The 23,858-nt window shown below is 41.5% G+C and overlaps 3 protein-coding genes across 4 annotated transcripts; 2 read left to right on the forward strand and 1 right to left on the reverse strand.

The window, feature by feature from the left end:
* The first annotated feature begins 3,233 nt into the window (after positions 1-3,233).
* On the forward strand, positions 3,234-4,270 carry LOC121534497 (zinc finger protein 32-like). The gene has a single exon (XM_041841085.1). It carries the CDS (start codon positions 3,254-3,256, stop codon positions 4,268-4,270), a length of 1,017 nt encoding a protein of 338 aa, XP_041697019.1. The 5' UTR covers positions 3,234-3,253.
* Positions 4,271-4,524: 254 nt separating this feature from the next.
* Positions 4,525-12,070, forward strand: aldh9a1b (aldehyde dehydrogenase 9 family, member A1b). 2 transcript variants are annotated; one of them, XM_041842800.2, is made up of 12 exons: positions 4,525-4,643; positions 4,845-5,066; positions 5,464-5,609; positions 5,862-5,991; positions 6,170-6,304; positions 6,452-6,648; positions 6,786-6,926; positions 7,059-7,247; positions 7,883-7,970; positions 10,751-10,892; positions 11,130-11,242; positions 11,471-12,070. In XM_041842800.2, the coding sequence occupies exons 2-12, from the start codon at positions 4,898-4,900 to the stop codon at positions 11,563-11,565; spliced, it is 1,545 nt and encodes a 514-aa protein (XP_041698734.1). In that variant the 5' UTR covers positions 4,525-4,643; positions 4,845-4,897; the 3' UTR covers positions 11,566-12,070. The 2 variants fall into 2 exon arrangements, with proteins under 2 accessions (XP_041698734.1, XP_041698733.1); XM_041842799.2 differs by having other exon boundaries at positions 4,863-5,066.
* Positions 12,071-12,136: 66 nt separating this feature from the next.
* zte38 (zebrafish testis-expressed 38) lies at positions 12,137-23,632 on the reverse strand. Its single transcript, XM_041842801.2, has 12 exons — positions 23,332-23,632; positions 22,939-23,083; positions 22,723-22,786; positions 22,559-22,595; positions 22,447-22,467; positions 22,302-22,328; positions 22,135-22,202; positions 21,899-22,047; positions 13,239-13,483; positions 13,019-13,067; positions 12,835-12,875; positions 12,137-12,675 (listed from the first exon to the last, which is right to left on the reverse strand). Exons 1-12 carry the CDS (start codon positions 23,380-23,382, stop codon positions 12,622-12,624), a joined length of 951 nt encoding a protein of 316 aa, XP_041698735.2. The 5' UTR covers positions 23,383-23,632; the 3' UTR covers positions 12,137-12,621.
* Between the last annotated feature and the right edge of the window lie 226 nt (positions 23,633-23,858).

Consider the following 23,858-nt stretch of genomic DNA (forward strand, 5'->3'; position numbering starts at 1 on the left):
AAACTTGGTTTTAATCAATCTACAAAGAGATGTCAATTTACACCCATATATGGCAATCTAAGGTATCACATATCATGCATAACCATGGGTATTTTTAAGGGTTAGCAAGCAAATGTAATAACTTCTTAGGAGCATTGTCTAGATACACTATATATACAAAGGTATGTGGACACCGCTTCAAAGTAGTGGATTCGGCTATTTCAGCCACACCCGTTGCTGACAGGTGTATAAAATCGAGCACACAGCCATGCAATCTCCACAGACAAACATTGGCAGTAGAATGGCCTTACTGAAGAGCTCAGTGACTTTCAACGTGACACCGTCATAGGAAGCAACCTTTCCAACAAGTCAGTTTGTCAAATTTCTGCCCTGGTAGAGCTACCCCGGTCAACTTTAAGTGCTGTTATTGTGAAGTGGAAACGTCTTGGAGCAAAAACGGCTCAGCCGCGAAGTGGTAGGCCACACAAGCTCACAGAATGCGACCGCTGAGTGCCGAAGCGCGTAGCCAGTGGTGTAAAGTACTTAAGTTAAAATACTTTTAAGTACTACTTAAGTCGTTTTTTTGGGGTATCTGTACTTTACTTTACTATTTATTTTTGTAACTACTTTTACTTTTACTTCACTACATTCCTAAAGAAAATAATGTACTTTTTACTCCATACATTTTCCCTGACACCCAAAAGTACTCGTTACATTTTGAATGCTTAGCAGGACAGGAATATGGTCAAATTCACACACTTATCAACAGAACATCCCTGGTCATCCCTACTGCCTCTGATCTGGTGGACTCACTAAACACACATGCTTCGTTTGTAAATTATGTCTGAATGTTGGAGTGTGCCCCTGGCTATCCGTACACTTTTTAAAAAACAAGAAAATGGTGCCATCTGGTTTGCTTAATATAAGGAATTTGAAATGATTTATACTTTTACTTTTACTTGTGATACTTAAGTATATTTTAGCAATTACATTTATATTTGATACTTAAGTATATTTTAAACCAAATACTTTTAGACTTTTACTCAAGTAGAATTTAACTGGGAGACTTTTACTTTTACTTGAGTCATTTTCTATGAAGGTATCTTTACTTTTACTCAAGTATGACAATTGGGTACTTTTTCCACCACTGCGCTTAGCACGTATAAATAGTCTGTTCTCAGTTGCAACACTCACTACCGAGTTCCAAACTGCCTCTGGAAGCAACGTCAACACAATAACTGTTCGTCGGGAGCTTCATAAAATGGGTTTCCATGGCCGAGCAGCCACACACAAGCCTAAACTACCATGCACAGTGCCACGCGTCGGCTGGAGTGGTGTAAAGCTCGACGCCATTGGACTCTGGAGCAGTGGAAATGCGTTCTCTGGAGTGATGAATCACGCTTCACCTGGCAGTCCGACTGACAAATCTGGGTTTGGTAGATGCCAGTAGAACGCTACCTGCCTGAATGCATAGTGCCAACTGTAAAGTTTGGTGGAGGAGGAATAATGGTCTGGGGCTGTTTTTCATGGTTCGGGCTAGGCCCCTTAGTTACAGTGAAGGTAAATCTTAACGCTACAACATACAATGACATTCTGTGCTTCCAACTTTGTGGCAACAGTTTGGGGAAGGCCCTTTCCTGTTTCAGCATGACAATGCCCCCGTGCACAAAGCGAGGTCCATACAGAAATGGTTTGTCGAGATCGGTGTGGAAGAACTTGACTGGCCTGCACAAAGCCCTGACCTCAACCCCATCAAACATCTTTGAGATGAACTGGAATGCCAACTGCGAGCCAGGCCTAATCGGCCAACATCAGTGCCCGACATCACTAATGCTCTTGTGGCTGAATGGAAGCAAGTTCCCGCAGCAATGTTCCAACATCTAGTGGAAATCCTTCCCAGAAGAGTGGAGGCTGTTATAGCAGCAAAGGGGGGACCAACTCCATATTAATGCCCATTATTTTGGAATGAGATGTTCGACGAGCAGGTGTCCACATACTTTTGTACATGTTGTGTAATTTCCATCCTCCTCTGGGTACATTAACTTCAATAAAAAACCTAGGAAGCTCATGGTTCTCACCCCCTTCCATAGACAAAGTAATTATGACAACTTCCGGAGGACATCCTCCAACCTATCAGAGCTCTTGCTGCATGAACTGACATTTTGACCACCCAAGCAAAGGATCAGAGAATGAATCTGGTACTGAAAAGTATAAGCTACTGCTAGCTAGCACTGCAGTGCATAAAATGTGGTGAGTACTTGATTCAAAGAGAGAGAAAGACAATAGTCGAACAGTTGTGAACAAATTAATTTCTTCAAAATTGAAGGAGAAGCAAGAGCGAGAGAAATATTTATTTCACTTTCACTTACTTAGCTAGCCAATGCAGCTAGCTGGTTTAGCCTACTCAAACACCCGGCTCAAACAGAGAGGGATGCTATGTTAGTCCCTGCAGCAATGTTCTAACATCTAGTGGAAAGCCTTCCCAAAAGAGTGGAGGCTGTTATAGCAGCAAAGGGCGGACCAACTCCATATTAATGCCCATGTTTTTGGAATGAGATGTTCGACGAGCAGGTGTCCACATACTTTTGGTCATGTAGTGTATGTTTTGTCCTACTGTATATTTCTATTCCATAAACCAATAAGGGTATGTATTAGAAAGTTTACAGTAACCCTTTCTGTCCTAATTTCCATTACCGTTCTTCCGGAATATATATATTTTTTAACAACAACGCTGCTTGGACAAGCTGTACAATAGATGAAACGATTCTGTTATAAACATTTCACAGAGGCACTAGCACTGCATATTCGTTTTTGTGTAACAACGGGGATTTTATTTTAAGAACAATGTCTAACACTATTTCATTCAGTACACAAATAGCTGGAATCATGGATGTGCTAGCAAAGGCAGCTGTTGCAGAAATAACCAAACTTGTAGACGAGGGCACTGTCGTGCTACGGCTTGAAATGTGCTGGAAAGAAAATGAGATAGAAGGCCTTCAAAACAGTTTACAGCTGATGGAAAGAGAATTGAGGAAAGCTCAAAGGGAAGCAGCAGCACGAGAGACAAATGACAGGCAACATGCTGAGGGGTTTCAGGTTGGGAGTGGGACTCCACAAAATGGTAAGAGGCGGCTGACTCTTAGAACTATGAAGGTAGGTTATTTGCACTATTCAAGGTTTTGTTTGATTGTTTTTTTGACTTTACAATTTCTAACAATTACATAAACCATCTACTCTACTTACAGGTGATGACGAGAAAAAGAAAGGCCAAGCCATGCCTGTAGAGGACCCAGAAGAGAGCTTCAATGAGCTGCAGAGGTCTGGACACCTTGAAGAGGCGAGGGGTGGACTGGAGTTTCTGGTGAAAGCAGAGCAGGTGGAAGAACATGTAGCCCAGGGAACCATACAAGACCCAGGAATCACAGACAGTGTGGACTTTATAATGGATGAGAGAGATAGTCAGCTGTGGTCCTCTGTTACACAAGGACTAAGTGGGAATAATTCTGGTCACCCAGATGGATCTTACACCACAGAGAGATGCTTACAGATGTTCTCCTCTCAGGCAGATCAATATCCCGCTCCCATCCCATCCCATCCTGCTTCCTTTTTGTCCATTGTAGGGAAACCGTTGGATGATATATTCAGCACTGTCCCAGTGAAAGTGGAGCCTGAGAGGCATCCTGTGTATCATGGCGATGCCATGTCTGAGTCCATACAAGCTGTGCAGGGGCAGTACAGAGATACTCTGCATCCTGTTGTGAGGGAGGGCTTGATTTTACATCCCAGACTGCAGCAACCAGGACCTTCTTCACAAGGGCTCATGAGAGCAACTGAGAGCACATCGGAGTCACACTCACACAACCAAGAGCATATTCTTAATAAGAACAGATTGAAAACAAAGAGGATGGTAAATGTTTGGAGAGCTGAAGCAAACCAAAAAGTGTTTATCTGCTCATTGTGTGGAAAGAGCTTCCACCGCCATTGTCAACTTGAAGCACACCAGCACTCTCATGGTGGAGTCAAACCATACAGATGTCTTGAGTGTGGGAAAAGTTTTACTCAGAAAAATAGACTTAAGTCACATCAGAGTGTTCACACAGGTGAGAGACCTTTCAGTTGCAGACTCTGTGGCAAGATGTTAACAAGGCAGGACAACTGCCAAAGACATGAGCGATTTCACAGTGGACAAAAGCCATTTAGTTGTATGCAGTGTGGTAAAAGTTTCACAGTTCTCTGTAACCTCAAACTACATCAAAAACATCAATGTAAATTTGCCAATGTCAGAACATAAGATTGCATGTTGTTCAGTGTTTTCCTCAGCATTGTACAGTTAATGAACTGTTCGTGCTAATTGTTGGTGTATTCAACTGTACTGAGATTAGCAGGTTTAGGTTTCCAACATTTCATTTGTTTCTACATAATGAATAAAGTATTTAAGGAGTTTAACCTCTTTCTCATATGATTTTTCTTTGCCTCAAGAAGAGCGCAACAGCTGCATGGATCCAATTGTGTTGCGCATGTTCTCCTGTAGTTACGGTTCATTTCCGTAGCAGCATCGTTCGTAGCAGCAGTTCGCGTTCTTGCATTTTGGGGTTAAAAATAAAGTTTACATTTGATGATTGCATTGTGAAACAGCTTTAACATTTCTACAAGGACTTTGTTGTGTAAGTGCAATGCAACGACATGTGGAACTGTTTTTCTTTTTTACAACTGTCAGTTAACGGCTATATTTGTTTACGGATAGTTGAATTGTTGCCACACAGTTCGATTGCCAGCTAGCCTACATTTTGTAAGGTCATTTCATGATTATTGCTTGAGGGTTTTGTTCCCTGTTGTTTTTGACATGACTAATAATAGCCTAATAGTTTTTTCCCCCGTTGTAGCTGTGTCCACTGTCCGAAGTGTGACTGTCAGAAAGATGCTTCAAAGGCTTGTTTTGGCCCGGCCTGCTGCTCTACTCTTTGCGGCTCTACGTTGTGCCTCATCGGGGACCGTGGACGTCAAAGTCCCGCTGAATTTCTGGTGCGGAGACAGAGTAAAGATCAGTGATGTGTCAACCACTGAGCCTGTTTACGAACCTGCAACTGGTAGCTACCTGGTTTCTAAAGAGTAATCTCTGAAAGCTCTGTTCACTTTTATGAAGATGTATTCTAACAGAACTTGATTTTACGCATTCATACACCCAAAGTGCTTTTTCTTTTATTGATTAATCTCCACTGTTGGATTTAGATCTGAAGTCACTGTCATTTTATTCAGCTGGCTGAAAACCACGTTTGTCACACATGACACATCATGTATCCTGTTTCCTTGTTACAGTCACTCTCTCGGTGGAATGGGTATATAGTTTATGGTTATACCCACATCAGAATTGGAGGAATACACAATTTACTTGTTGATGTAACTTGTCATGTTCCTCATAGCATGTCAGATAGTTTGTCCAGTATGTGTGTGTATGTGACTGGTGCTGCTGTTTTGTGCTGGCAGGTCGGGTCCTGTGTGAGCTGGAGCCCTGTGGGTCTGTGGAGGTGAACCAGGCAGTGCAGGCAGCCCAGTCTGCCTACCAGGCTTGGAGCCGGATGTCCGGGATGGAGAGGGCACACATCATGATAGAAGCTGCCCGTATCATTGAGGTATCCATCCCAGAATGCATCTCTTTCTGATACCAGAGTTTGATGATCAGTCACTCCAAATTCAAGGTCTGTTCTGCCCCCCATACAGTCAGAACTGAAATCAAAATCCATCTCAATGCTCAAGATTATACTGTTTGCACAAGCTGTAGGTTAACTTGAGTGTACTAGTTTGGAATGCATTCAAACGTCAGTTCATTTGAGTTTTTGGATTGAAGTCTCTGACTATTAAACTTGCTCTCCTGTTGTGGACAGAACAGGAGAGAGGACATTGCGGAGATCGAGGTGGTGAACAACGGAAAGTCCATCACAGAAGCCCGAATGGATGTGGACTCTGCCAGACTGTGTATAGAGTATTACGCTGGGGTGGCCAGCACTCTGGCAGGTTGGCATGACGATGGATAGGGGGGTTACACTGGGTCATAATAGGAATTCTGATGCAGTTGGGGGGAGAATTGTTGGCATTAGACCTATAGTAGGTAGTAAAGATATCAAGATGACTTGGTATGCTGCTGACCACTAGTGGTGTTTATGGTCACTGTTTGCCTGTTCTGTCCCTCTAGGCCAGCATGTCCAGCTGCCCGGAGGCTCCTTTGCCTACACACGGCGGGAGCCTCTAGGCGTCTGTGTGGGGATTGGTGCTTGGAACTACCCCTTTCAGATAGCAGCCTGGAAGTCGGCCCCAGCCCTGGCCTGTGGTATGACGACACACTCCTTTTAAGTTACAGTATAAAGTCAAACACACACTTTATCGCCATAATTGTTAATATGCAATTGATAGAAATACACATTTTCAATAATACACAAACACTCCTTTTCCCTCTCTCTTGCTCTCACCCCATCAGGCAACTCCATGGTGTTCAAGCCTTCACCCGTGACTCCAGTGACAGCGGTGCTGCTGGCTGAGATTTATGCCAAAGCTGGAGCCCCAGAGGGACTGTTCAACATAGTTCAGGGTGGGCAGGAGACGGGCAACCTGCTCTGCCACCACCCCGACGTGGCTAAGGTCTCCTTCACCGGCAGTGTGCCCACAGGCAAGAAGGTAAATCTAACAATCCCAAAATAAGATCATAACTTAAGTTTTTTGTGTTGAGGCGCTATAATACATACAATGTCCATTGCATTATGGGAAAAGTAGTCTTTGTCATTAACATGTAACAAAACACTCTTAACCCTCAGATCATGGAGATGTGCTCCAAGGGGGTGAAGCATGTGACTCTGGAGCTTGGTGGGAAGTCTCCTCTGCTCATCTTTGAGGACAGTGACCTGGAGAACGCAGTGAAGGGGGCTCTCATGGCCAACTTCCTGTCCCAGGGCCAGGTAGGGTGTGGGGTGTGCAAGTTTCAGCGCTTTTGATCCAAGTTTCAGCTCTTTAAACACGGTGACACAGTCCTTAACACCAGCTCCTCTATGAATGTACTTTTTTACCTTGTGTGTGTTTGTCCAACCCAGGTTTGCAGCAATGGGACCCGGGTGTTTGTTCAGAGGCAGATGTTGCCCGAGTTCCTGGAGGAGGTTGTGAGGAGGACCAAGGACATTGAGATAGGGGACCCACTACTGGAGAGCACCCGTATGGGAGCACTGGTCAGCCGGCCACACCTAGACAGAGTCTTGGGCTACGTCGATCAGGCCAGGAAAGAGGTATTTGGTATTTTATTAGGATCCCCATTAGCTGTTGAAAAAGCAGCAGCTACTCTTCCTGGGGTCCACACAAAACATGAAACATGACATAATACAGAACATCAATAGACAAGAACAGCTCAAGGACAGAACTACATACATTGTTTTTAAAAGGCACACGTAGCCTACATATCAATACATACACACAAACTATCTAGGTCAAATAGGGGAGAGGCGTTGTGCCGTGAGGTGTTGCTTTATCTGTTTTTTGAAACCAGGTTTGCTGTTTATTTGAGCAATATGAGATGGAACGGAGTTCCATGCAATAATGGCTCTATATAATACTGTACGCTTTCTTGATTTTGTTCTGAATTTGGGGACTGTGAAAAGACCCCTGGTGGCATGTCTGGTGGGGTAAGTGTGTGTGTCAGAGCTGTGTGTAAATTGACTATGCAAAAAATTTGGGATTTTTCAATTCAAAGAGACTAAAAGTACCTATTTTCAATAGTATTATCTTAAGTTCCTGGTAAGCCGTTAGAATCAGATCAGACCAATAATAAGGGGCGAAGATGATGTCACTGGCAAGTAAATTGACTGCTTTACTGACTGCATGACTGAGGTGATGTTGAAGTAAGACCATTTGACTCTGACTCTAGGGAGCCAAGGTGTTGTGTGGAGGGGAACCCTTCGTTCCTTTAGATCCCAAACTCAGAGGTGGATACTACATGACACCATGTGTATTGGGTGAGCCTAGTTTTAGTATTATGGACTATTAAAAGTACACTCCCCTACCTATGTATTTAGACTGTGATTCTTAAATAAAAAATGTGGCTCTCTATACTCCAGCATTTTGGATTTGAGATCAAATGTTTTATATGAGGTGACTGTACGGAATGTCACCTTTTATTTGAGGGTATTTTCATACATATCTAATTTAAAAATTAAAGCACTTTATAGAACTAGACCCCCCGTTTAAAGATGTCATAAGTATTCTGACAAATTTCACTTATAGTGTACCAAAGTAGTCAAAAAGTGTAGTATTTGGTCCCATATTCCTAGCACGCAATGACTACATCAAGCTTGTGACACTACAAACTCGTTGGATGCATTTGCAGTTTGTTTTGGGTTATGTTTTGCCCAATAGGAATGATGACTGGAGTAATTTCCTTTCTAAGTGTGTAGATAAGATGTTTATGAACACTTCTAAATAAATCCTAATAATGCCACGATTAAGAAAAATCATGAATGAATAATGATGAGTGAGAAAGTTAGAGGCTATAACAAATCATGCTAACCTCTCACCATTACCAATAATCAAGAGATTAGCATTTTTGGGGGCTATTATTTTTGTCCCTCTGTAACTTTCTCACACAACATCATTCACGATTCATTCATGATTATCCATAATCATGGTAGCATCTACATTAACATAGAAGTGTTCACAAACATCTTCTATTCTTACTTACAATAAAAGTGACTCCAAAATGAGACAATACATTATTCACCATTCACTTCCTATTGGACAAAACATAATCTGTGACACAATCAAAACAAGCTGTAAATGCCGGCAGGGATGTGGGTTCGTTTCCCACGGGGGCCAGTATGAAAAAAAAAAAATGGGAGAAAAAAAAACATGTATGCATTCACTAACTGTAAGTCGCTCTGGATAAGAGCGTCTGCTAAATGATTAAAATGTGCTGCTCTAGCAGGCGGGGGAGGGGCCATACTGTGAGCAAGTGACACGGGAGCAGGGAGAGAGACCGCAACCAACCAAGCCGACTCATGCTATAGTAGACTAATAGCTGCCATAGCTAGGTTATTTATCCTCAAATATGATTATGTTGTACCTGTCTTGACTGCGTTAAGCTAGCTAACGTTAGGCTAAATGAGGCTGCAGTGCATGTGCTTTCTCACAAATAACAACAACTCCATTCAGAATATTAAGTAGCAGCCTACCTGTTGGCGCTTGGTCATTTAAGCCTATCCTTCTCTTTTAACTTTTAATTATATTTTAATTCCATCTTCCATTGATTAGATATCTCCGAACTTTTGCCACACACGGAGGCTCTATGACTGAAGCCTGTTGGCGCTTTGATGACTTATGATTGGCCAACAACAACAACAAGCGCCTCTGTGAAAAGGAAGAGCAGCAGCATAAATTATAGAATTTCTCTCTCTACTGCAGGAGTCGCGTTCGGATCTGTACTAGCCCTTCCGGACAACTTAGTTAAAATTGCACATACAGTGCCTTGCAAAAGTATTCATCCCCCTTGGCGTTTTTCCTATTTTGTTGCATTACAACCTGTAATTTAAATTGATTTTTATTTGGATTTCATGTAATGGACATACACAAAATAGTCCAAATTGGTGAAGTGGAATGCAAAAAATAACTTGTTTCAAAAAATGCAAAAAAATAAATAACGTAATAGTGGTGCGTGCATATGTATTCACCCCCTTTGTTATGAAGCCCCTAAATAAGATCTGGTGCAACCAATTACCTTCAGAAGTCACATAATTAATTAGTGCAATCTAAGTGTCACATGATCTGTCACATGATCTCAGTGTGTATATATACACCTGTTCTGAAAGGCCCCAGAGTCTGCAACACCACTAAGCAAGGGGCACCACCAAGCAAGCGGCACCATGAAGACCAAGGAGCTCTCCAAACAGGTCAGGGACAAAGTTGTGGAGAAGTACAGATCAGGGTTGGGTTAAAAAAATGTATCCGAAACTTTGAACATCCCACGGAGCACCATTAAATCCATTATAAAAAAATGGAAAGAACATGGCACCACAACAAACCTTCCAAGAGAGGGCAGACCACCAGAATAGTTATGCACGCTCAAGTTTTCTGTTTCTTTGTCTTATTTCTTGTTTTACAATAACAAATATTTGTGGTAGGCATGCCGTGTAAATCAAATAATACAAACCCCCCAAAAATCTATTTTAATTCCAGGTTGTAAGGCAACAAAATAGGAAAAATGCCAAGGGGGTGAATACTTTCGCAAGCCACTGTACCCGAGACCCGTGACAATCATATCAGAGCCAACCCAGACCCGTGACATTATTTTGAATTCTGGATCCGGACCCACGCGGGCCCTGTCTCAGGTATTTGGGTACAGGTGGATCCTTGAATACCTCTAGTCACAAGCTTGATGTAGTCATTGTGTGCAAGGAATATGGAACCAAATACTACACTTTTGACTACTTTAATATAGTAAGTGAAATTTGTCCAAAATCTTCAAATGGGGGGAGTAGATCAATAAAGTGCTTTCATTTCTAAATCAGATATGTATGAAAATACCCTCAAATAAAAGGTGACATTCTGTACTGTCACCTCATATGCAACATATATCAAATCCAAAATGCTGGAGTATAGACAAATTTCACTTTTTAGCATCACTGTCCAAATGCATACATGGGTGAGTATTTATAGTCTCTTTCTCCAATACCCATTGTACTGATTTACTATTTATCTACCTCTTTCTTTCTCTCCCTCTTGTCCCTGCATCTCTTGGCCATAGGCAACTGCACGGACAACATGACGTGTGTGAAGGAGGAGATCTTTGGGCCTGTGATGTCTGTGTTGTCATTTGAAACAGAGGAGGAAGCTTTGCTGAGGGCCAACGACTCTGCCCTGGGCCTGGCTGCAGGGGTCTTCACCAGGTGATGATATCATACAACACAGTTATCAGGGTTGTGTTCTATAGGGAGAACGTTTTTGAAACTGAGTGAAACAGAACGGTACTACCTGGAGTTGTAAAATAAGAACAGTCAGTGTTCCTTTTTCAGTTTCAAAATGTTTTGCTACATTATACCCTGAGCACCACCCTTCAGGTTGAGGTACACATTTAATCCCACTTCAGTGTTTGACCTGCTTGTTGCCATGTGTCTGGCCTGTAGTGACGTGAAGCGAGCACACCGTGTAGTGGAACAGCTGAAGGCTGGATCCTGCTTCATCAACAACTATAACATCACCCCTGTGGAAGTGCCCTTCGGAGGTTTCAAGATGTCAGGTACAGTCCTACCGTATTCACACCAGATACCTGTTATTTTCCTTTATGGGAGTATCAGAATTATAAACATGTAGGGGTTGTTATTTGTAGTGTAGCAATCACGTTGGTTTGTTTGAACGCCTTTTCATTTACATTTTCCACAGTATTTTGTGTTAGGTAGACTATTGTCAACAACAGTAATAATAGCGTGTCAAGAAGAATAAACATTTTGCTGTTGTCTCTCCACAGGCATAGGGAGAGAGAACGGTCAGGTGACCGTAGAGCACTACACACAAATGAAGACTGTGTTTGTGGAGATGGGGGACGTTGACAGTCTCTTTTAAACGTCAATGGAGTCATGCAACTCAGAGACGTTCTCTGGGATGAAATACCAGCGTCCTGAGCCAGAAAAAGGTCTCCCAGTGAAAGAAGTGGAGCTTTAACTCTGGTACGTAGGTAGTTGAATGAAGGATATACAGTAATATCTCCATCTCTGATAGAGTTTAGCTTAATTATTCTCAAAAAATACTGTGATAAGATGATCTCCGTTCTGAGCCAAATGGATAAATCGAAAGTCGTGCCTTGATATTTTGTAACAAAATATTTGCTAAATTGATTCTCATAACTATGGATGCCTAACATAAAAAAAGTACTTGACATTATGCAGCATGTGGTGCAGAAGTTGCACTTTTTGTCCCATTTTGTCATTCTTGCATCATGTGTCGCTGTTTGCCAATGGATGTAGTCTACCATAGACGTTTTCCATTTCTGTAATTCAATGCTTTGTACAATTGTACATAATCACTTGTACTTTGTATGTATCATTATATAAATGTTTACCATTTCAAAGTTGTGTGCATGTATGTTTTCATTTCACCCTTTTTCATTTCTTTATTAATATGCTTGACAAGTTTATAAATGGGCTTTGAAGTAAAGCTTTAATTCCATAAATACCATACTTATCACATACTGTATTTCAGGCATCACATTTGGAACCAGCATCAATATCATAGGTTTTTAATTCATTCCATATAAAAGAAAAGTTAAAGAACAAAGTATAAAGAAATGTACAGGTACAATAAAACAAATGGAATTGATTTTCCTATGAATGGGATAATATATTAGAAATGTCTATTAAGATATTGTAGCTATATATTATGTGTTGTATAAGCAATGAACTGCAACAAAATAATTTACTTATTTACTACTTGGGTATTAATAGTCTGTCTACAAAATGTTCAAACAGGCATAGAAATTAAACATTCATGTAAACATGCTTGGTGAGTAAAATCCTTGTAATCTAATGAGGAAGTTACATCCTCGTTCCACATTCATGTTTACTGTGTCTGACAGGAAGCTGATGAAGCAGGGTCTTCACTGCTGTCTTCATAAAAACATTTTTACTGCTCCTTTCTTCCTTTTTTCTTTGCCAGTTTATTGGCAGCACCTTTCCTCTGTGTTTGAAAGAATGTCGTTTTTACACCATTGTGCTGCTGTTCACCCATGCAGCTCTATCTTCTCTTCCTCCAAGTCCTATTGACTGTAACTTGCAAAAACACAACACGGAAACCATTGTTGACCACAACCAACCAACTGCCCACCAAATTACTTACCTTTGCCACAGGTTTCTTTGGTTTCTTGAACTGTGCAGACTCTGTTAAGAGAAGAAAAAGAAGCAATTATTGATATGTTACAATTAGTTATTTCGTTATTTTATCGGTATTTATACCATAAAACGCATCCAGGTTTCATACGAAGAAAGTAAAAGAGATTGATGTGATTATCATTCCCTATTACCATCTTCAGAGGGAAACTCATCTTCCTTGTATCTCTCATCGTCTGGATCCTGTGAATAATCAAACAAGACAGTAAATATCAGCAATCTACTGTGACTGAAAACTTGGCAGTTGGCACATTTCATTATTTGTATTGATCTAAGTGTGTGGAGACTCCTGTCTTCAGATCAAACGTGTTCAAGTTAGCCATGCTATTTGTGCTTTAGTTTAGAACAGCCCACCTGTGCACCGGTTTCCGCCAGCCCTTGCAGAGTGCTCCGCGTAGCCGTGGAGAACTGACCCTCCCTCAGGTAGTTCCCCTCTTGCAGCTTCTCCACACGGCCCTGCTCCGCCGCCACCCTCACCTTCAGGGTGTGGAAAGGGGTGTGCACCTCACCTACTCTGAAGTGCACCGCCATGCCCTCGAACCACAGGTTGTCGTTCACCCCCTCCTTGAAACCCGGAGGCTCATAGTCAGCAGGGGTGACTGGGGAGAGAGGAAGGAAAAATTATGGAATAATTCATGATTGATTGACTGACTAACTGAACATCATGCTTTGTAAGTCCTATTAGACTACTGCATAATGTAATACAACAAAGAGACATTGTATTTGACTAGGACTACAATGAATGAAATGAGAAGAATTTGCTTTAGTCAATTACTGTGTGTATGAAGGGATACAAAAGACGTGACCCAATAATTTATATCTGGCTTGTTGAGGTTCCAATATTATGCATATATAGGGCTGTGGCGGTCATGACATTTTGTCAGCCGATGATTGTCATTCAAATAACTGCCGGTCTCACAGTAATTGACGTTAATTAACATAAACACATTTAGCAGCTCCGGCTTCCACTCATAGCCTACAAGCCACTGATGCGCACCTTTGGAATATCTACATTTAAAAAAAGTCTAATAAACCCATATAATATAGCCTACAGCATCACAATAAATTATTTTAGGCAGGTCTAAAGAAACATATGAAGAAAATGTAACCTATTTCAGATGAACAGAAGAGCATATTCTGAGTCTTATGTTAGGCCCTGATCTGGCTATGCCATCTGGCTGTGGGCTACACTAATTAATTTAGCAGGCAAGATTTGCTTATAATTCCCGTGGCATTATATTATTTTATAGTATGAACAATACAATTGAACATAGCTGAATAAAATGGAAAGGATATTTTTCCCCAAATGATTTTCGAGGGTGTGCACATGCAGCTATTCTGTGTTGAGCAGTTAACAAAGAAACAGGTCATCCTATATGCTTCATTTAGAGTTATTTATGCAACTTTAGTTGTGATACAAACCTTACACTATATGTTTTGATTTCTAATACATTCTAAGGCTGCATGAAAAAAGTCACATAAAAGGGAAGCGCGCTGCTCTGTTTCTTGCGCAGGCTGCACACACTTCATCAATCTCATTCACAATTTGACAAGCACTATTCTCAATTTAATCTGGTCTTTACGTATAGCCTACTAATGTACAGTACCAGTCAAAGGTTTGGACACACCTACTCATTCAAGGGTTTTTCTTTATTTTTTACTATTTTCTACATTGTAGAATAATAGTGAAGACATCAAAACTATGAAATAACATGTAGTAACCAAAAAAGTGTTAAACAAATCAAAATATATTTTAAAGTAGCCACCCTTTGCCTTGATGACAGCTTTGTACTCTCTTGGCATTTTCTCAACCAGCTTCATAAGGAATGCTTTTCCAACAGTCTTGAAGGAGTTCCCACATATGCTGAGCACTTGTTGGCTGCTTTTCCTTCACTCTGTGGTCCAACTCATCCCAAACCATCTCAATTGGGTTGAGGTCGGGTGATTGTGGAGGCCAGGTCATCTGATGCAGCACTCCATCACTCTCCTTCTTGGTCAAATAGCTCTTACACAGCCTGGAGGTGTGTTGGGTCATTGTCCTGTTGAAAAACAAATGATATTCATACTAAGCGCAAACCAGATGGGATGGCGTATCGCTGCAGAATGCTGTGGTAACCATGCTGGTTAAGTGTGCCTTGAAATCTAAATAAATCACCAACAGTGTCACCAGCAAAGCACCCCCACACCATCACATCTCCTCCATGCTTCACGGTGGGAACCACACATTCGGAGATCATCCATTCACCTACTCTGCATCTCACAAAGACACGGCGGTTGGAACCAAAAATCTCAAATTTGGACTCATCAGACCAAACAACAGATTTCCACCGGTCTAATGTCCATTGCTCGTGTTTCTTGGCCCAAGCAAGTCTCTTCTTCTTATTGGTATCCTTTAGTAGTGGTTTCTTTGCAGCAATTCGGCCATGAAGGCCTGATTCACGCAGTCTACTCTGAACAGTTGATGTTGAGATGTGTCTGTTACTTGAACTCTGTGAAGCATTTATATGGGCTACAATCTAAGGTGCAGTTAACTCTAATGAACATATCCTCTGCAGCAGAGGTAACTCTCGGTCTTCCTTTCCTGTGGCGGTCCTCATTAGAGCCAGTTTTATCATAGCGCTTGATGGTTTTTGTGACTGCACTAGAAGAAACTTTAAAAGTTCTTGACATTTTCCGGATTGACTGACCTTCATGTCTTAAAGTAATGATGGACTGTCATTTTTCTTTGCTTATTTGAGCTGTTCTTGTCATAATATGGACTTGGTCTTTTACCAAATAGGGCTATCTTCTGTATACCATCCCTACCTTGTCACAACACAACTGATTGGCTCAAACGCATTAAGAAGGAAAGAAATTCAACAAATTCACTTTTAACAAGGCACACCTGTTAATTTAAATGCATTCCAGGTGACTACCTCATGAAGCTGGTTGAGAGAATGCCAAGAGTATGCAAAGCTGTCATCAAGGCAAAGGGTGGCTACTTAGAATAATCTCAAATGTATTTTGATTTGTTTAACACTTTTTTGGTTACTACATGAATCCATATGTGTTATTTCATAGTTTTGATGTCTTCACTATTATTCTACAATGTAGAAAATAGTAAAAATAAAGAAAAACCCTTGAATGAGTAGGTGTGTCCAACCTTTTGACTGGTACTGTATGTGTGGAATTATTTTGGATCTAGAATGGCCCACAGAAAATATATATATATATCATCCATAGCCTGCACTCAAATAGCAAATGGAGGTTATGTGCAGTTACATTTTTAATATGCCAGGTAGGCTACACCATTTGTAAAGCGGATTAATGTGCTTAATTTGTCAGAATTGAGCAATAAATATAGCAGCACGAGAGAGCTGGGATCCACTTTTATTAAATAGTGGTCAGTCAAAACTCTGTTTTCACACACGATTGCGCAATGACTGGGCTTATAAGAACAAGTTTCACTAGGCTCTGTAGTCTATGGCAGGGTTCGTCAACTAGGTTTGGCCTTGGGCCAAATTTTCTCTGCGCTAATAGTAGGCGGGCCAGAACATAATTAGCATATAATATTAGCACCATTAATAGGCCTCACTACAAATTGCACAACATTTGTAACACATCTGATTAGTACATAATACATTCAGTGACAATAACATAATAACTTCGATCTGATTAAGCTCATAAAATCACCAATGTCTCTTCAATTATTATTTTTTGTCTATTTCTCTGTGCGTTGATTGGTGGGGATAAACAGTTCTACGTAGCCTACTGTAGTCTACACTACTTTTTTTAATGTCAACATTCGTTCAGAACAATTAGCTTGATGGCAAGAGAAGATGTTGCTCTCAAAAAGTATCAAAAGAAAGGTGGATAATGAAAATCTAAGTTTCAGGGAAGAATGGACAGAGAAATATGCGTTCATCTTACCATCTTTCTCCAATGTCAAGCCAGTGTGTCTTATTTGCAATGAAAATGTCGCTGTTTGCAAATAATTAAATCTTAGATGGCATTATGAATCTAAGCATGGTACTTTCAAAGTGGCCTTCCCGCCCCAGACAGAGGCCCGACGCAGAAACATTGAAGCATTAACTGCAAGCTACACACACGACAGCAGAATCCTCCTTCGTGGCCTGACCCAACAACAGAAGGTCACAAGTGCCTCCCTAAAAGCGTCCTGGGTTCTAACCAAACACAACATGCCCTTCACAGATGCGGAGGTATTTAAAATGTGCATGGTGACAGTTTTGGAGGAATTTGCTACCAAGAAGTCTACGGATTGCATAATTGCGTCTGTCAAACAGGTGCCCCTGTCTGCGTCAACAGCCAGCCGCTCGTCTATGCACTGGCAGATGATGTGCATAGGATTATTCTGGTGGGGCTCAGTCAGGCTGAGCATTTTTCCCTGGCTATTGATGAGAGTACTGACAACACCGATGTAGCACAATTGTGTGTATATGTCTGTTCTTTTCATGGAAATGACTTTAAAGATGATCTACCAGGGACATCATATTCACAAAGCTGGAAGAATTGTTTACGCAGCATGGCCTGTCATTCGAAAAAGTCAACTTTATGGTCACTGACGGGGCTCCTGCTATGGTGGGCAGACACAGGGGCCTGGTCAGCAGGTTGAAGGAAATCGCCCCACAAATGAATGGCTTGCATTGTCTCATCCATCAGTGTGCTGTGTGCCAGACTAAACGGTGAGCTAAAAGATGTGATGGATAAAGTAATGCGCATAATCAACTTTGTCAGGGGGACATCAAGCACCCAACACCGTCTTTTCCGCAAGCTTGTGACAGAATCAGAGGAGGCCACCCACGATGATCTCCTGCTTCACAACGACGTGCGCTGGCTGACTAAAGGAAAAGCTCTAGAGCGATTCTGTGAGCTGCATGACCAGGTTGTGTATTTTCTCAGAAAAAGCTAAATGAGGGCAGCATTTGACCACTTTCGTATTCTGGAGATTGAGGAATTCCTCTCTAATGTTGCTTTTTTGGCTGACATATTCTGTCACTTAAAGGGTTAAATCTGCAGTTACAAGGAAGAGGGACAACAGTTTTCAACCACATGGTGGAAAAACTTGAGGCCTTTACTAGTAAGCTTGAGTTGTTCGATTTGGACTTGTCATCTGGAAGGCTACTGCACTTCAGCACACTGAAGAAACGACAGGCAGAGGGACCAGGCCGCAGCATTGTCACAGAGGTGATGGAAGATTTTATCAATCACCTGAAGGACAACTTCTCCACCAGATTTGAAGACTACAGCATGCCCAAGGATATCATTGCGTTTGTGCGTGATCCTTTCACAGTCCGCCCAGGTGGAGAATTCTCCTCTCTTGCTAAGAAAACGATATCCTCGCTGGATGAGTCCGCAATTCAAACTGAGCTGATTGAATTCCAGACGTCGAGCCAAATCAGGGATGTGCTCAGGAGTTCCGAGTCCTTGTGTGCGTTTTGGGTGGCATGTTCAGAGGAATACAACACAATAAAGAAACGTACATTTTATGTGCTAACAATGTTTGGATCAACTTACACCTGCGAGTTCTCCTTTTCCTCTCTGAATGCAATCAAGACTCACGACAGGAACCGGCTTTCACATAAGTCAATCGAGGTCTGCCTGCACATCAAAATCACATCCTTCTCACCCGACATCCATAAGATTGTGTCCGAGGGGAAATGCAACATTTCCCATTAAGTAAGTAACTTAGTATTTAATAAATAGTCATATAGGCTACTAACATTATTGTGATTATTATTATTATTATTAGTGCTTTTCCAGGGCTATTTTAGGTCTCATGCTGACAGTATTTTCTGTTTGTTTTGTCATTACAGGAGCACGTTATCCCGATACTCCCATTACAGACATTCAGACACAGACATAGCCTTTTTTTCTTTAAATTATTGTTTTATGTAGGATGCTACGTTTTTGGCCAGTTGCAATTCTAAGTAGGCCTAATAAATAAAAAAATCCCACTTCTATTTGGCCATTTTTGGGGGGGGGTGAATGATGATGCTATTAAGCCTCATAGCCTACCTCAGCCAGTTAAGTTATTTTATATGGGCCTTGGCTCGGAAGAAATAGACTCCAATTAAGCCCTCTTGTTGTTTGTAAAGTCAAATTAAAATGAAGATTATTGTTGAAATGAATTACTCGACTGGTGTAGTTTTTCTCCATCTGTTGCTGGGCGCCACTTGCATAACAAGTTAGCTATATTTTCAGCACCATGCGCCTCCTACTGATTGCGTGGCAGTTGCAGCTTTACGTTTCAGCACCATAAAAGGTCCGCTGCCTGCTTTATTAGTTGACTGTCTCCTGCATTCTCACTCCTCATTAATTAAAATGTAACTTTTGCATTATTTAGGTAGGGTCACTTCCTTCTTTGGACATTGCATTTGGGCCTTTTTGCATCTCAGGTCCAAGATTTTTATTTTTCATAATTCATTTGGGGGGCCAAATAATATTGCTGGTGGGACAGATTTGGCCCCCGGGCCGCCAGTTGGGGAACCCTGGTCTATGGGCTGGCTCTCCAACCATGTTCCAGGGGTCTTGGGCCTATAGGCTACGTTTGGAGTTATTTGGCCACTTCAGTTGTGATACAAACCTTTGCCAAACATATAGGCCTATAGGCTAGGCTACATGATGCATGCGACTATGATTTGAAAAAGCCCCCATAAAAATGCATGCACTGTGATAATATTCTCACCATTCAGACTATTGTCAATTGAATCTTGTCTTTACATATACAGTGGGGGAAAAAAGTATTTAGTCAGCCACCAATTGTGCAAGTTCTCCCACTTAAAAAGATGAGAGAGGCCTGTAATTTTCATCATAGGTACACGTCAACTATGACAGACAAAATGAGGAAAAAAAATCCAGAAAATCACATTGTAGGATTTTTAATGAATTTATTTGCAAATTATGGTGGAAAATAAGTATTTGGTCAATAACAAAAGTTTATCAATACTTTGTTATATACCCTTTGTTGGCAATGACACAGGTCAAACGTTTTCTGTAAGTCTTCACAAGGTTTTCACACACTGTTGCTGGTATTTTGGCCCATTCCTCCATGCAGATCTCCTCTAGAGCAGTGATGTTTTGGGGCTGTCGCTGGGCGACACGGACTTTCAACTCCCTCCAAAGATTTTCTATGGGGTTGAGATCTGGAGACTGGCTAGGCCACTCCAGGACCTTGAGATGCTTCTTACGAAGCCACTCCTTCGTTGCCCGGGCGGTGTGTTTGGGATCATTGTCATGCTGAAAGACCCAGCCACGTTTCATCTTCAATGCCCTTGCTGATGGAAGGAGGTTTCACTCAAAATCTCACGATACATGGCCCCATTCATTCTTTCCTTTACACGGATCAGTCGTCCTGGTCCCTTTGCAGAAAAACAGCCCCAAAGCATGATGTTTCCACCCCCATGCTTCACAGTAGGTATGGTGTTCTTTGGATGCAACTTTCTTTGTCCTCCAAACACGACAAGTTGAGTTTTTACCAAAAAGTTATATTTTGGTTTCATCTGACCATATGACATTCTCCCAATCCTCTTCTGGATCATCCAAATGCACTCTAGCAAACTTCAGACGGGCCTGGACATGTACTGGCTTAAGCAGGGGGACACGTCTGGCACTGCAGGAGTCCAGGAGTCCCTGGCGGCGTAGTGTGTTACTGATGGTAGGCTTTGTTACTTTGGTCCCAGCTCTCTGCAGGTCATTCACTAGGTCCCCCCGTGTGGTTCTGGGATTTTTGCTCACCGTTCTTGTGATCATTTTGACCCCACGGGGTGAGATCTTGCTTGGAGCCCCAGATCGAGGGAGATTATCAGTGGTCTTGTATGTCTTCCATTTCCTAATAATTGCTCCCACAGTTAATTTCTTCAAACCAAGCTGCTTACCTATTGCAGATTCAGTCTTCCCAGCCTGGTGCATATCTACAATTTTGTTTCTGGTGTCCTTTGACAACTCTTTGGTCTTGGCCATAGTGGAGTTTGGAGTGTGACTGTTTGAGGTTGTGGACAGGTGTCTTTTATACTGATAACAAGTTCAAACAGGTGCCATTAATACAGGTAACGAGTGGAGGACAGAGGAGCCTCTTAAAGAAGAAGTTACAGGTCTGTGAGAGCCAGAAATCTTGCTTGTTTGTAGGTGACCAAATACTTATTTTCCACCATAATTTGCAAATAAATTCATTAAAAATCCTACAATGTGATTTTGTGGAGAAAAAAATTCTCAATTTGTCTGTCATAGTTGACGTGTACCTATGATGAAAATTACAGGCCTCTCTTCATCTTTTTAAATGGGAGAACTTGCACAATTGGTGGCTGACTAAATACTTTTTTCCCCCACTGTACTAAATAATATGTGTAAAATTTGTTTTGATTTAGAATGGGCCATTATCATGTACCTGTCAGAACAGGGACAAGGTAAAAAAAAAGACATTAATTTTCATGCCAGCCAGGTAGGCTACTTCGGTTGTAAATTGAAGCAATGTGCTTAATATTAGGAAAGTTGAGAAATAAATATTGTAGGCCTAGCCTATAGAAAGCTTGTGGGATCTTCCTATTTTTAATAGAGGCCATCAAAACTCGGTTTTCTCACGCAATTGCATAGCCTATAGAAATGTTGCGCAACAGGAAAATGTATTTCATTCCATGCATCAACCAGCTATGAGGGGCTGGCACTCACTGCGCAACAGGTGATCCTATTCCGCTCAAACTCTGAATGCCAGGGCTCTCATGAAGTGTTTTGATTTAATTTTCGATTGCATTTGTATTCATGTCAGAGTGATTAGTGGGACAATAGAACGCTGAGTACCGGCTATTAGCGACTGGCCGTTAGCGAGTTTGGTAGGCTACTAACGACCATCAGAAGCATCAGAGCGCAGTTTTGGAGAAGCCTAGTTACCGTGACTCCAGTCACATGGAATTTGACTGCAATCATGACTCCTGACTGCTGGTGTGGCGGTAATACGGTCACTGTAACACATATACAGTAGTAACCCCTACTGTCAAGAAAAACAAAGGGATTTGCCTTACTGTCGTCGAAGTAGTAGAGCTTCATGGTGAGGCATACATCATTGGGGAGCACGTCCAGGTTCTGCATGAGGAGAAACAGCTTCCTGATCAAGAGGACAGAGGCCTTCTTGGTATCCTCCATCGTGACCTGCATCTCCACATTCTGGTTTCTGGGGATTCAAAAGGAGATCAGCTATTTATCTTAGGCTGAATCAATGCTTAAATGAGAAGACAGAGGTTTGAAGCAGCAAATTCACCTCAGAATGTCCATCTGTGGTCCTTTGTCTGTGTATGTGAACTTGAACTGGTATGACTCGATGATGCACTAATGGAGGGAGGAGCAACCATTAACATTTTAGAGGCAATGGAACTTCAGGGAACTTAGGTTTGTGTGTGTGAAGGGTTTTAAGGAGTGATAACTTACGTTGGGGTTATCTGGATTGGTGCAGACCTGCATATCAAATTATAAAGTTTCCATTTAATTGAAATAGTGAGACCATTTTTAAATACAACAGTTGAGGACAAAATATATATTTGGAAAATACACATTGTTGCTTAGATTCACCTACCCCAATGAACACAACCTGAAGCTGTAAAAAGAAAATAGCCACAAGTTGTCTGTTAAAACAAAACAAAGTGATGAAACACACATTCAAAAGAACCATAAGGCCCTGTACTTACATATCCTCTCTCTAATGCGTCGAAACAGCCCATCAGCCTTCAAAATAATAATTTAATGTCAGAATATGAACCACCATCATATGAAATTTGAGTGTTGTCTGATGTGGGCAGCTGCTGTTTGTATGAACTTGAATTATGTCTGTCTCGCAAAATAGTGTACTTACCACTTTACAATTTTGCAGACACCAGGCGTTGTGCAGTCTTCTCGTAAAACTTTTATGCATAAATCTGGTGGATACACAAAAACAGTTGCTGAAAAATACGCTATGATAAAGACAGTATTATTTTGGTTGTGTGGTACCACACTTATGTGTGTGCTTGTTTACAACATTTTTAAACAACATGTCTTTCGAAAATAACCTTAACTGCCCTCACATCACCTTCTAGATATCGAGATCTGTAGGCTTCTTCAGGGAATATTCCTCTGAGATATGTGATGGAAGAAACGGCGAGGGCCATCATTCGCTTCACGAAGACCAGGGACTTTTCTTCAGTTTTCAGTTCGTTTTGAAATAAGCTGGTCCACTACAGAGGGGGAAAATCATTTTAAAAAATCGATTTCCAAATCTGGTGGGATCTTCAATGACAGTGCAGTTCTCATGCAAGACCACTTGAGGACGCCAGATGACTGACTGATGACAAAACTAACGTAAACTAGCTAGCTAATGTCATTGCAGAGATTTAACGTTTTCTCCGTTTCACTAAGTGAAAAATATATTCATTTTATATAGATTTACACAAGCTCATATTAATCGAGTGTTTCGTTGTCATACCTCTGCTGTTTCCTGTTTTTTTGGCCTGCTACACATCTTTCCAGCTGCCATCGTGAAAGTCGTTGGTTGTCGTTAGATAACTAACTAGCGGCCAAAATGTACAGTACTGTCAATTATTTCAAAATTATGTATTTATTGTGAAATTAAGTCTGCGGTTTATAGGTAGCTAATGTTAATCTGATATCCTTTTGTCATAGACAAACCCATTAAGTAGCTAGCGTACCTAACTCCTTGTTCTTCAACCTGAGGTGAAATGTACCGCGAGACGGTGGTGTGATTACCTACACGCAGCACCGCACGCGCGCACCTGTTGTGATGTGCAGTTCGCGAACGATTCGTTCTTTTTGAACGACTCTTTTTACTGACTCGAGAGTCATGATTCGTTTGATTTGCTAGTGCTGGCCGCAATCCTACAGCATGATTAAACCGGAAATAACCCACATTTAGACGGTCCATGAATCTACCTATGCGAACATGAGTAGATTACCTTGAAAACAACGGTCGGACATCTTGGATGCGGTCTCAAA

The sequence above is a fragment of the Coregonus clupeaformis genome, chromosome 21 (genome assembly GCF_020615455.1).
Source record: "Coregonus clupeaformis isolate EN_2021a chromosome 21, ASM2061545v1, whole genome shotgun sequence".
Lineage (NCBI taxonomy): Eukaryota > Metazoa > Chordata > Actinopteri > Salmoniformes > Salmonidae > Coregonus > Coregonus clupeaformis.

Coding starts and splice junctions, on each gene's coding strand:
- aldh9a1b (XM_041842800.2), top strand. CDS start 4,898: ATGCTTCAAAGGCTTGTTTTGGCCCGGCCTGCTGCTCTACTCTTTGCG. Junction 6,305..6,451: donor GGCCCCAGCCCTGGCCTGTG/GTATGACGACAC, acceptor TCACCCCATCAG/GCAACTCCATGGTGTTCAAG. Junction 6,649..6,785: donor GTGTGCCCACAGGCAAGAAG/GTAAATCTAACA, acceptor CTTAACCCTCAG/ATCATGGAGATGTGCTCCAA.
- zte38 (XM_041842801.2), bottom strand. CDS start 23,382: ATGGCAGCTGGAAAGATGTGTAGCAGGCCAAAAAAACAGGAAACAGCA. Junction 13,068..13,238: donor TGGCGGAAACCGGTGCACAG/GTGGGCTGTTCT, acceptor GATTATTCACAG/GATCCAGACGATGAGAGATA. Junction 12,676..12,834: donor CAAAGAAACCTGTGGCAAAG/GTAAGTAATTTG, acceptor TTTCAAACACAG/AGGAAAGGTGCTGCCAATAA.
- LOC121534497 (XM_041841085.1), top strand. CDS start 3,254: ATGCCTGTAGAGGACCCAGAAGAGAGCTTCAATGAGCTGCAGAGGTCT.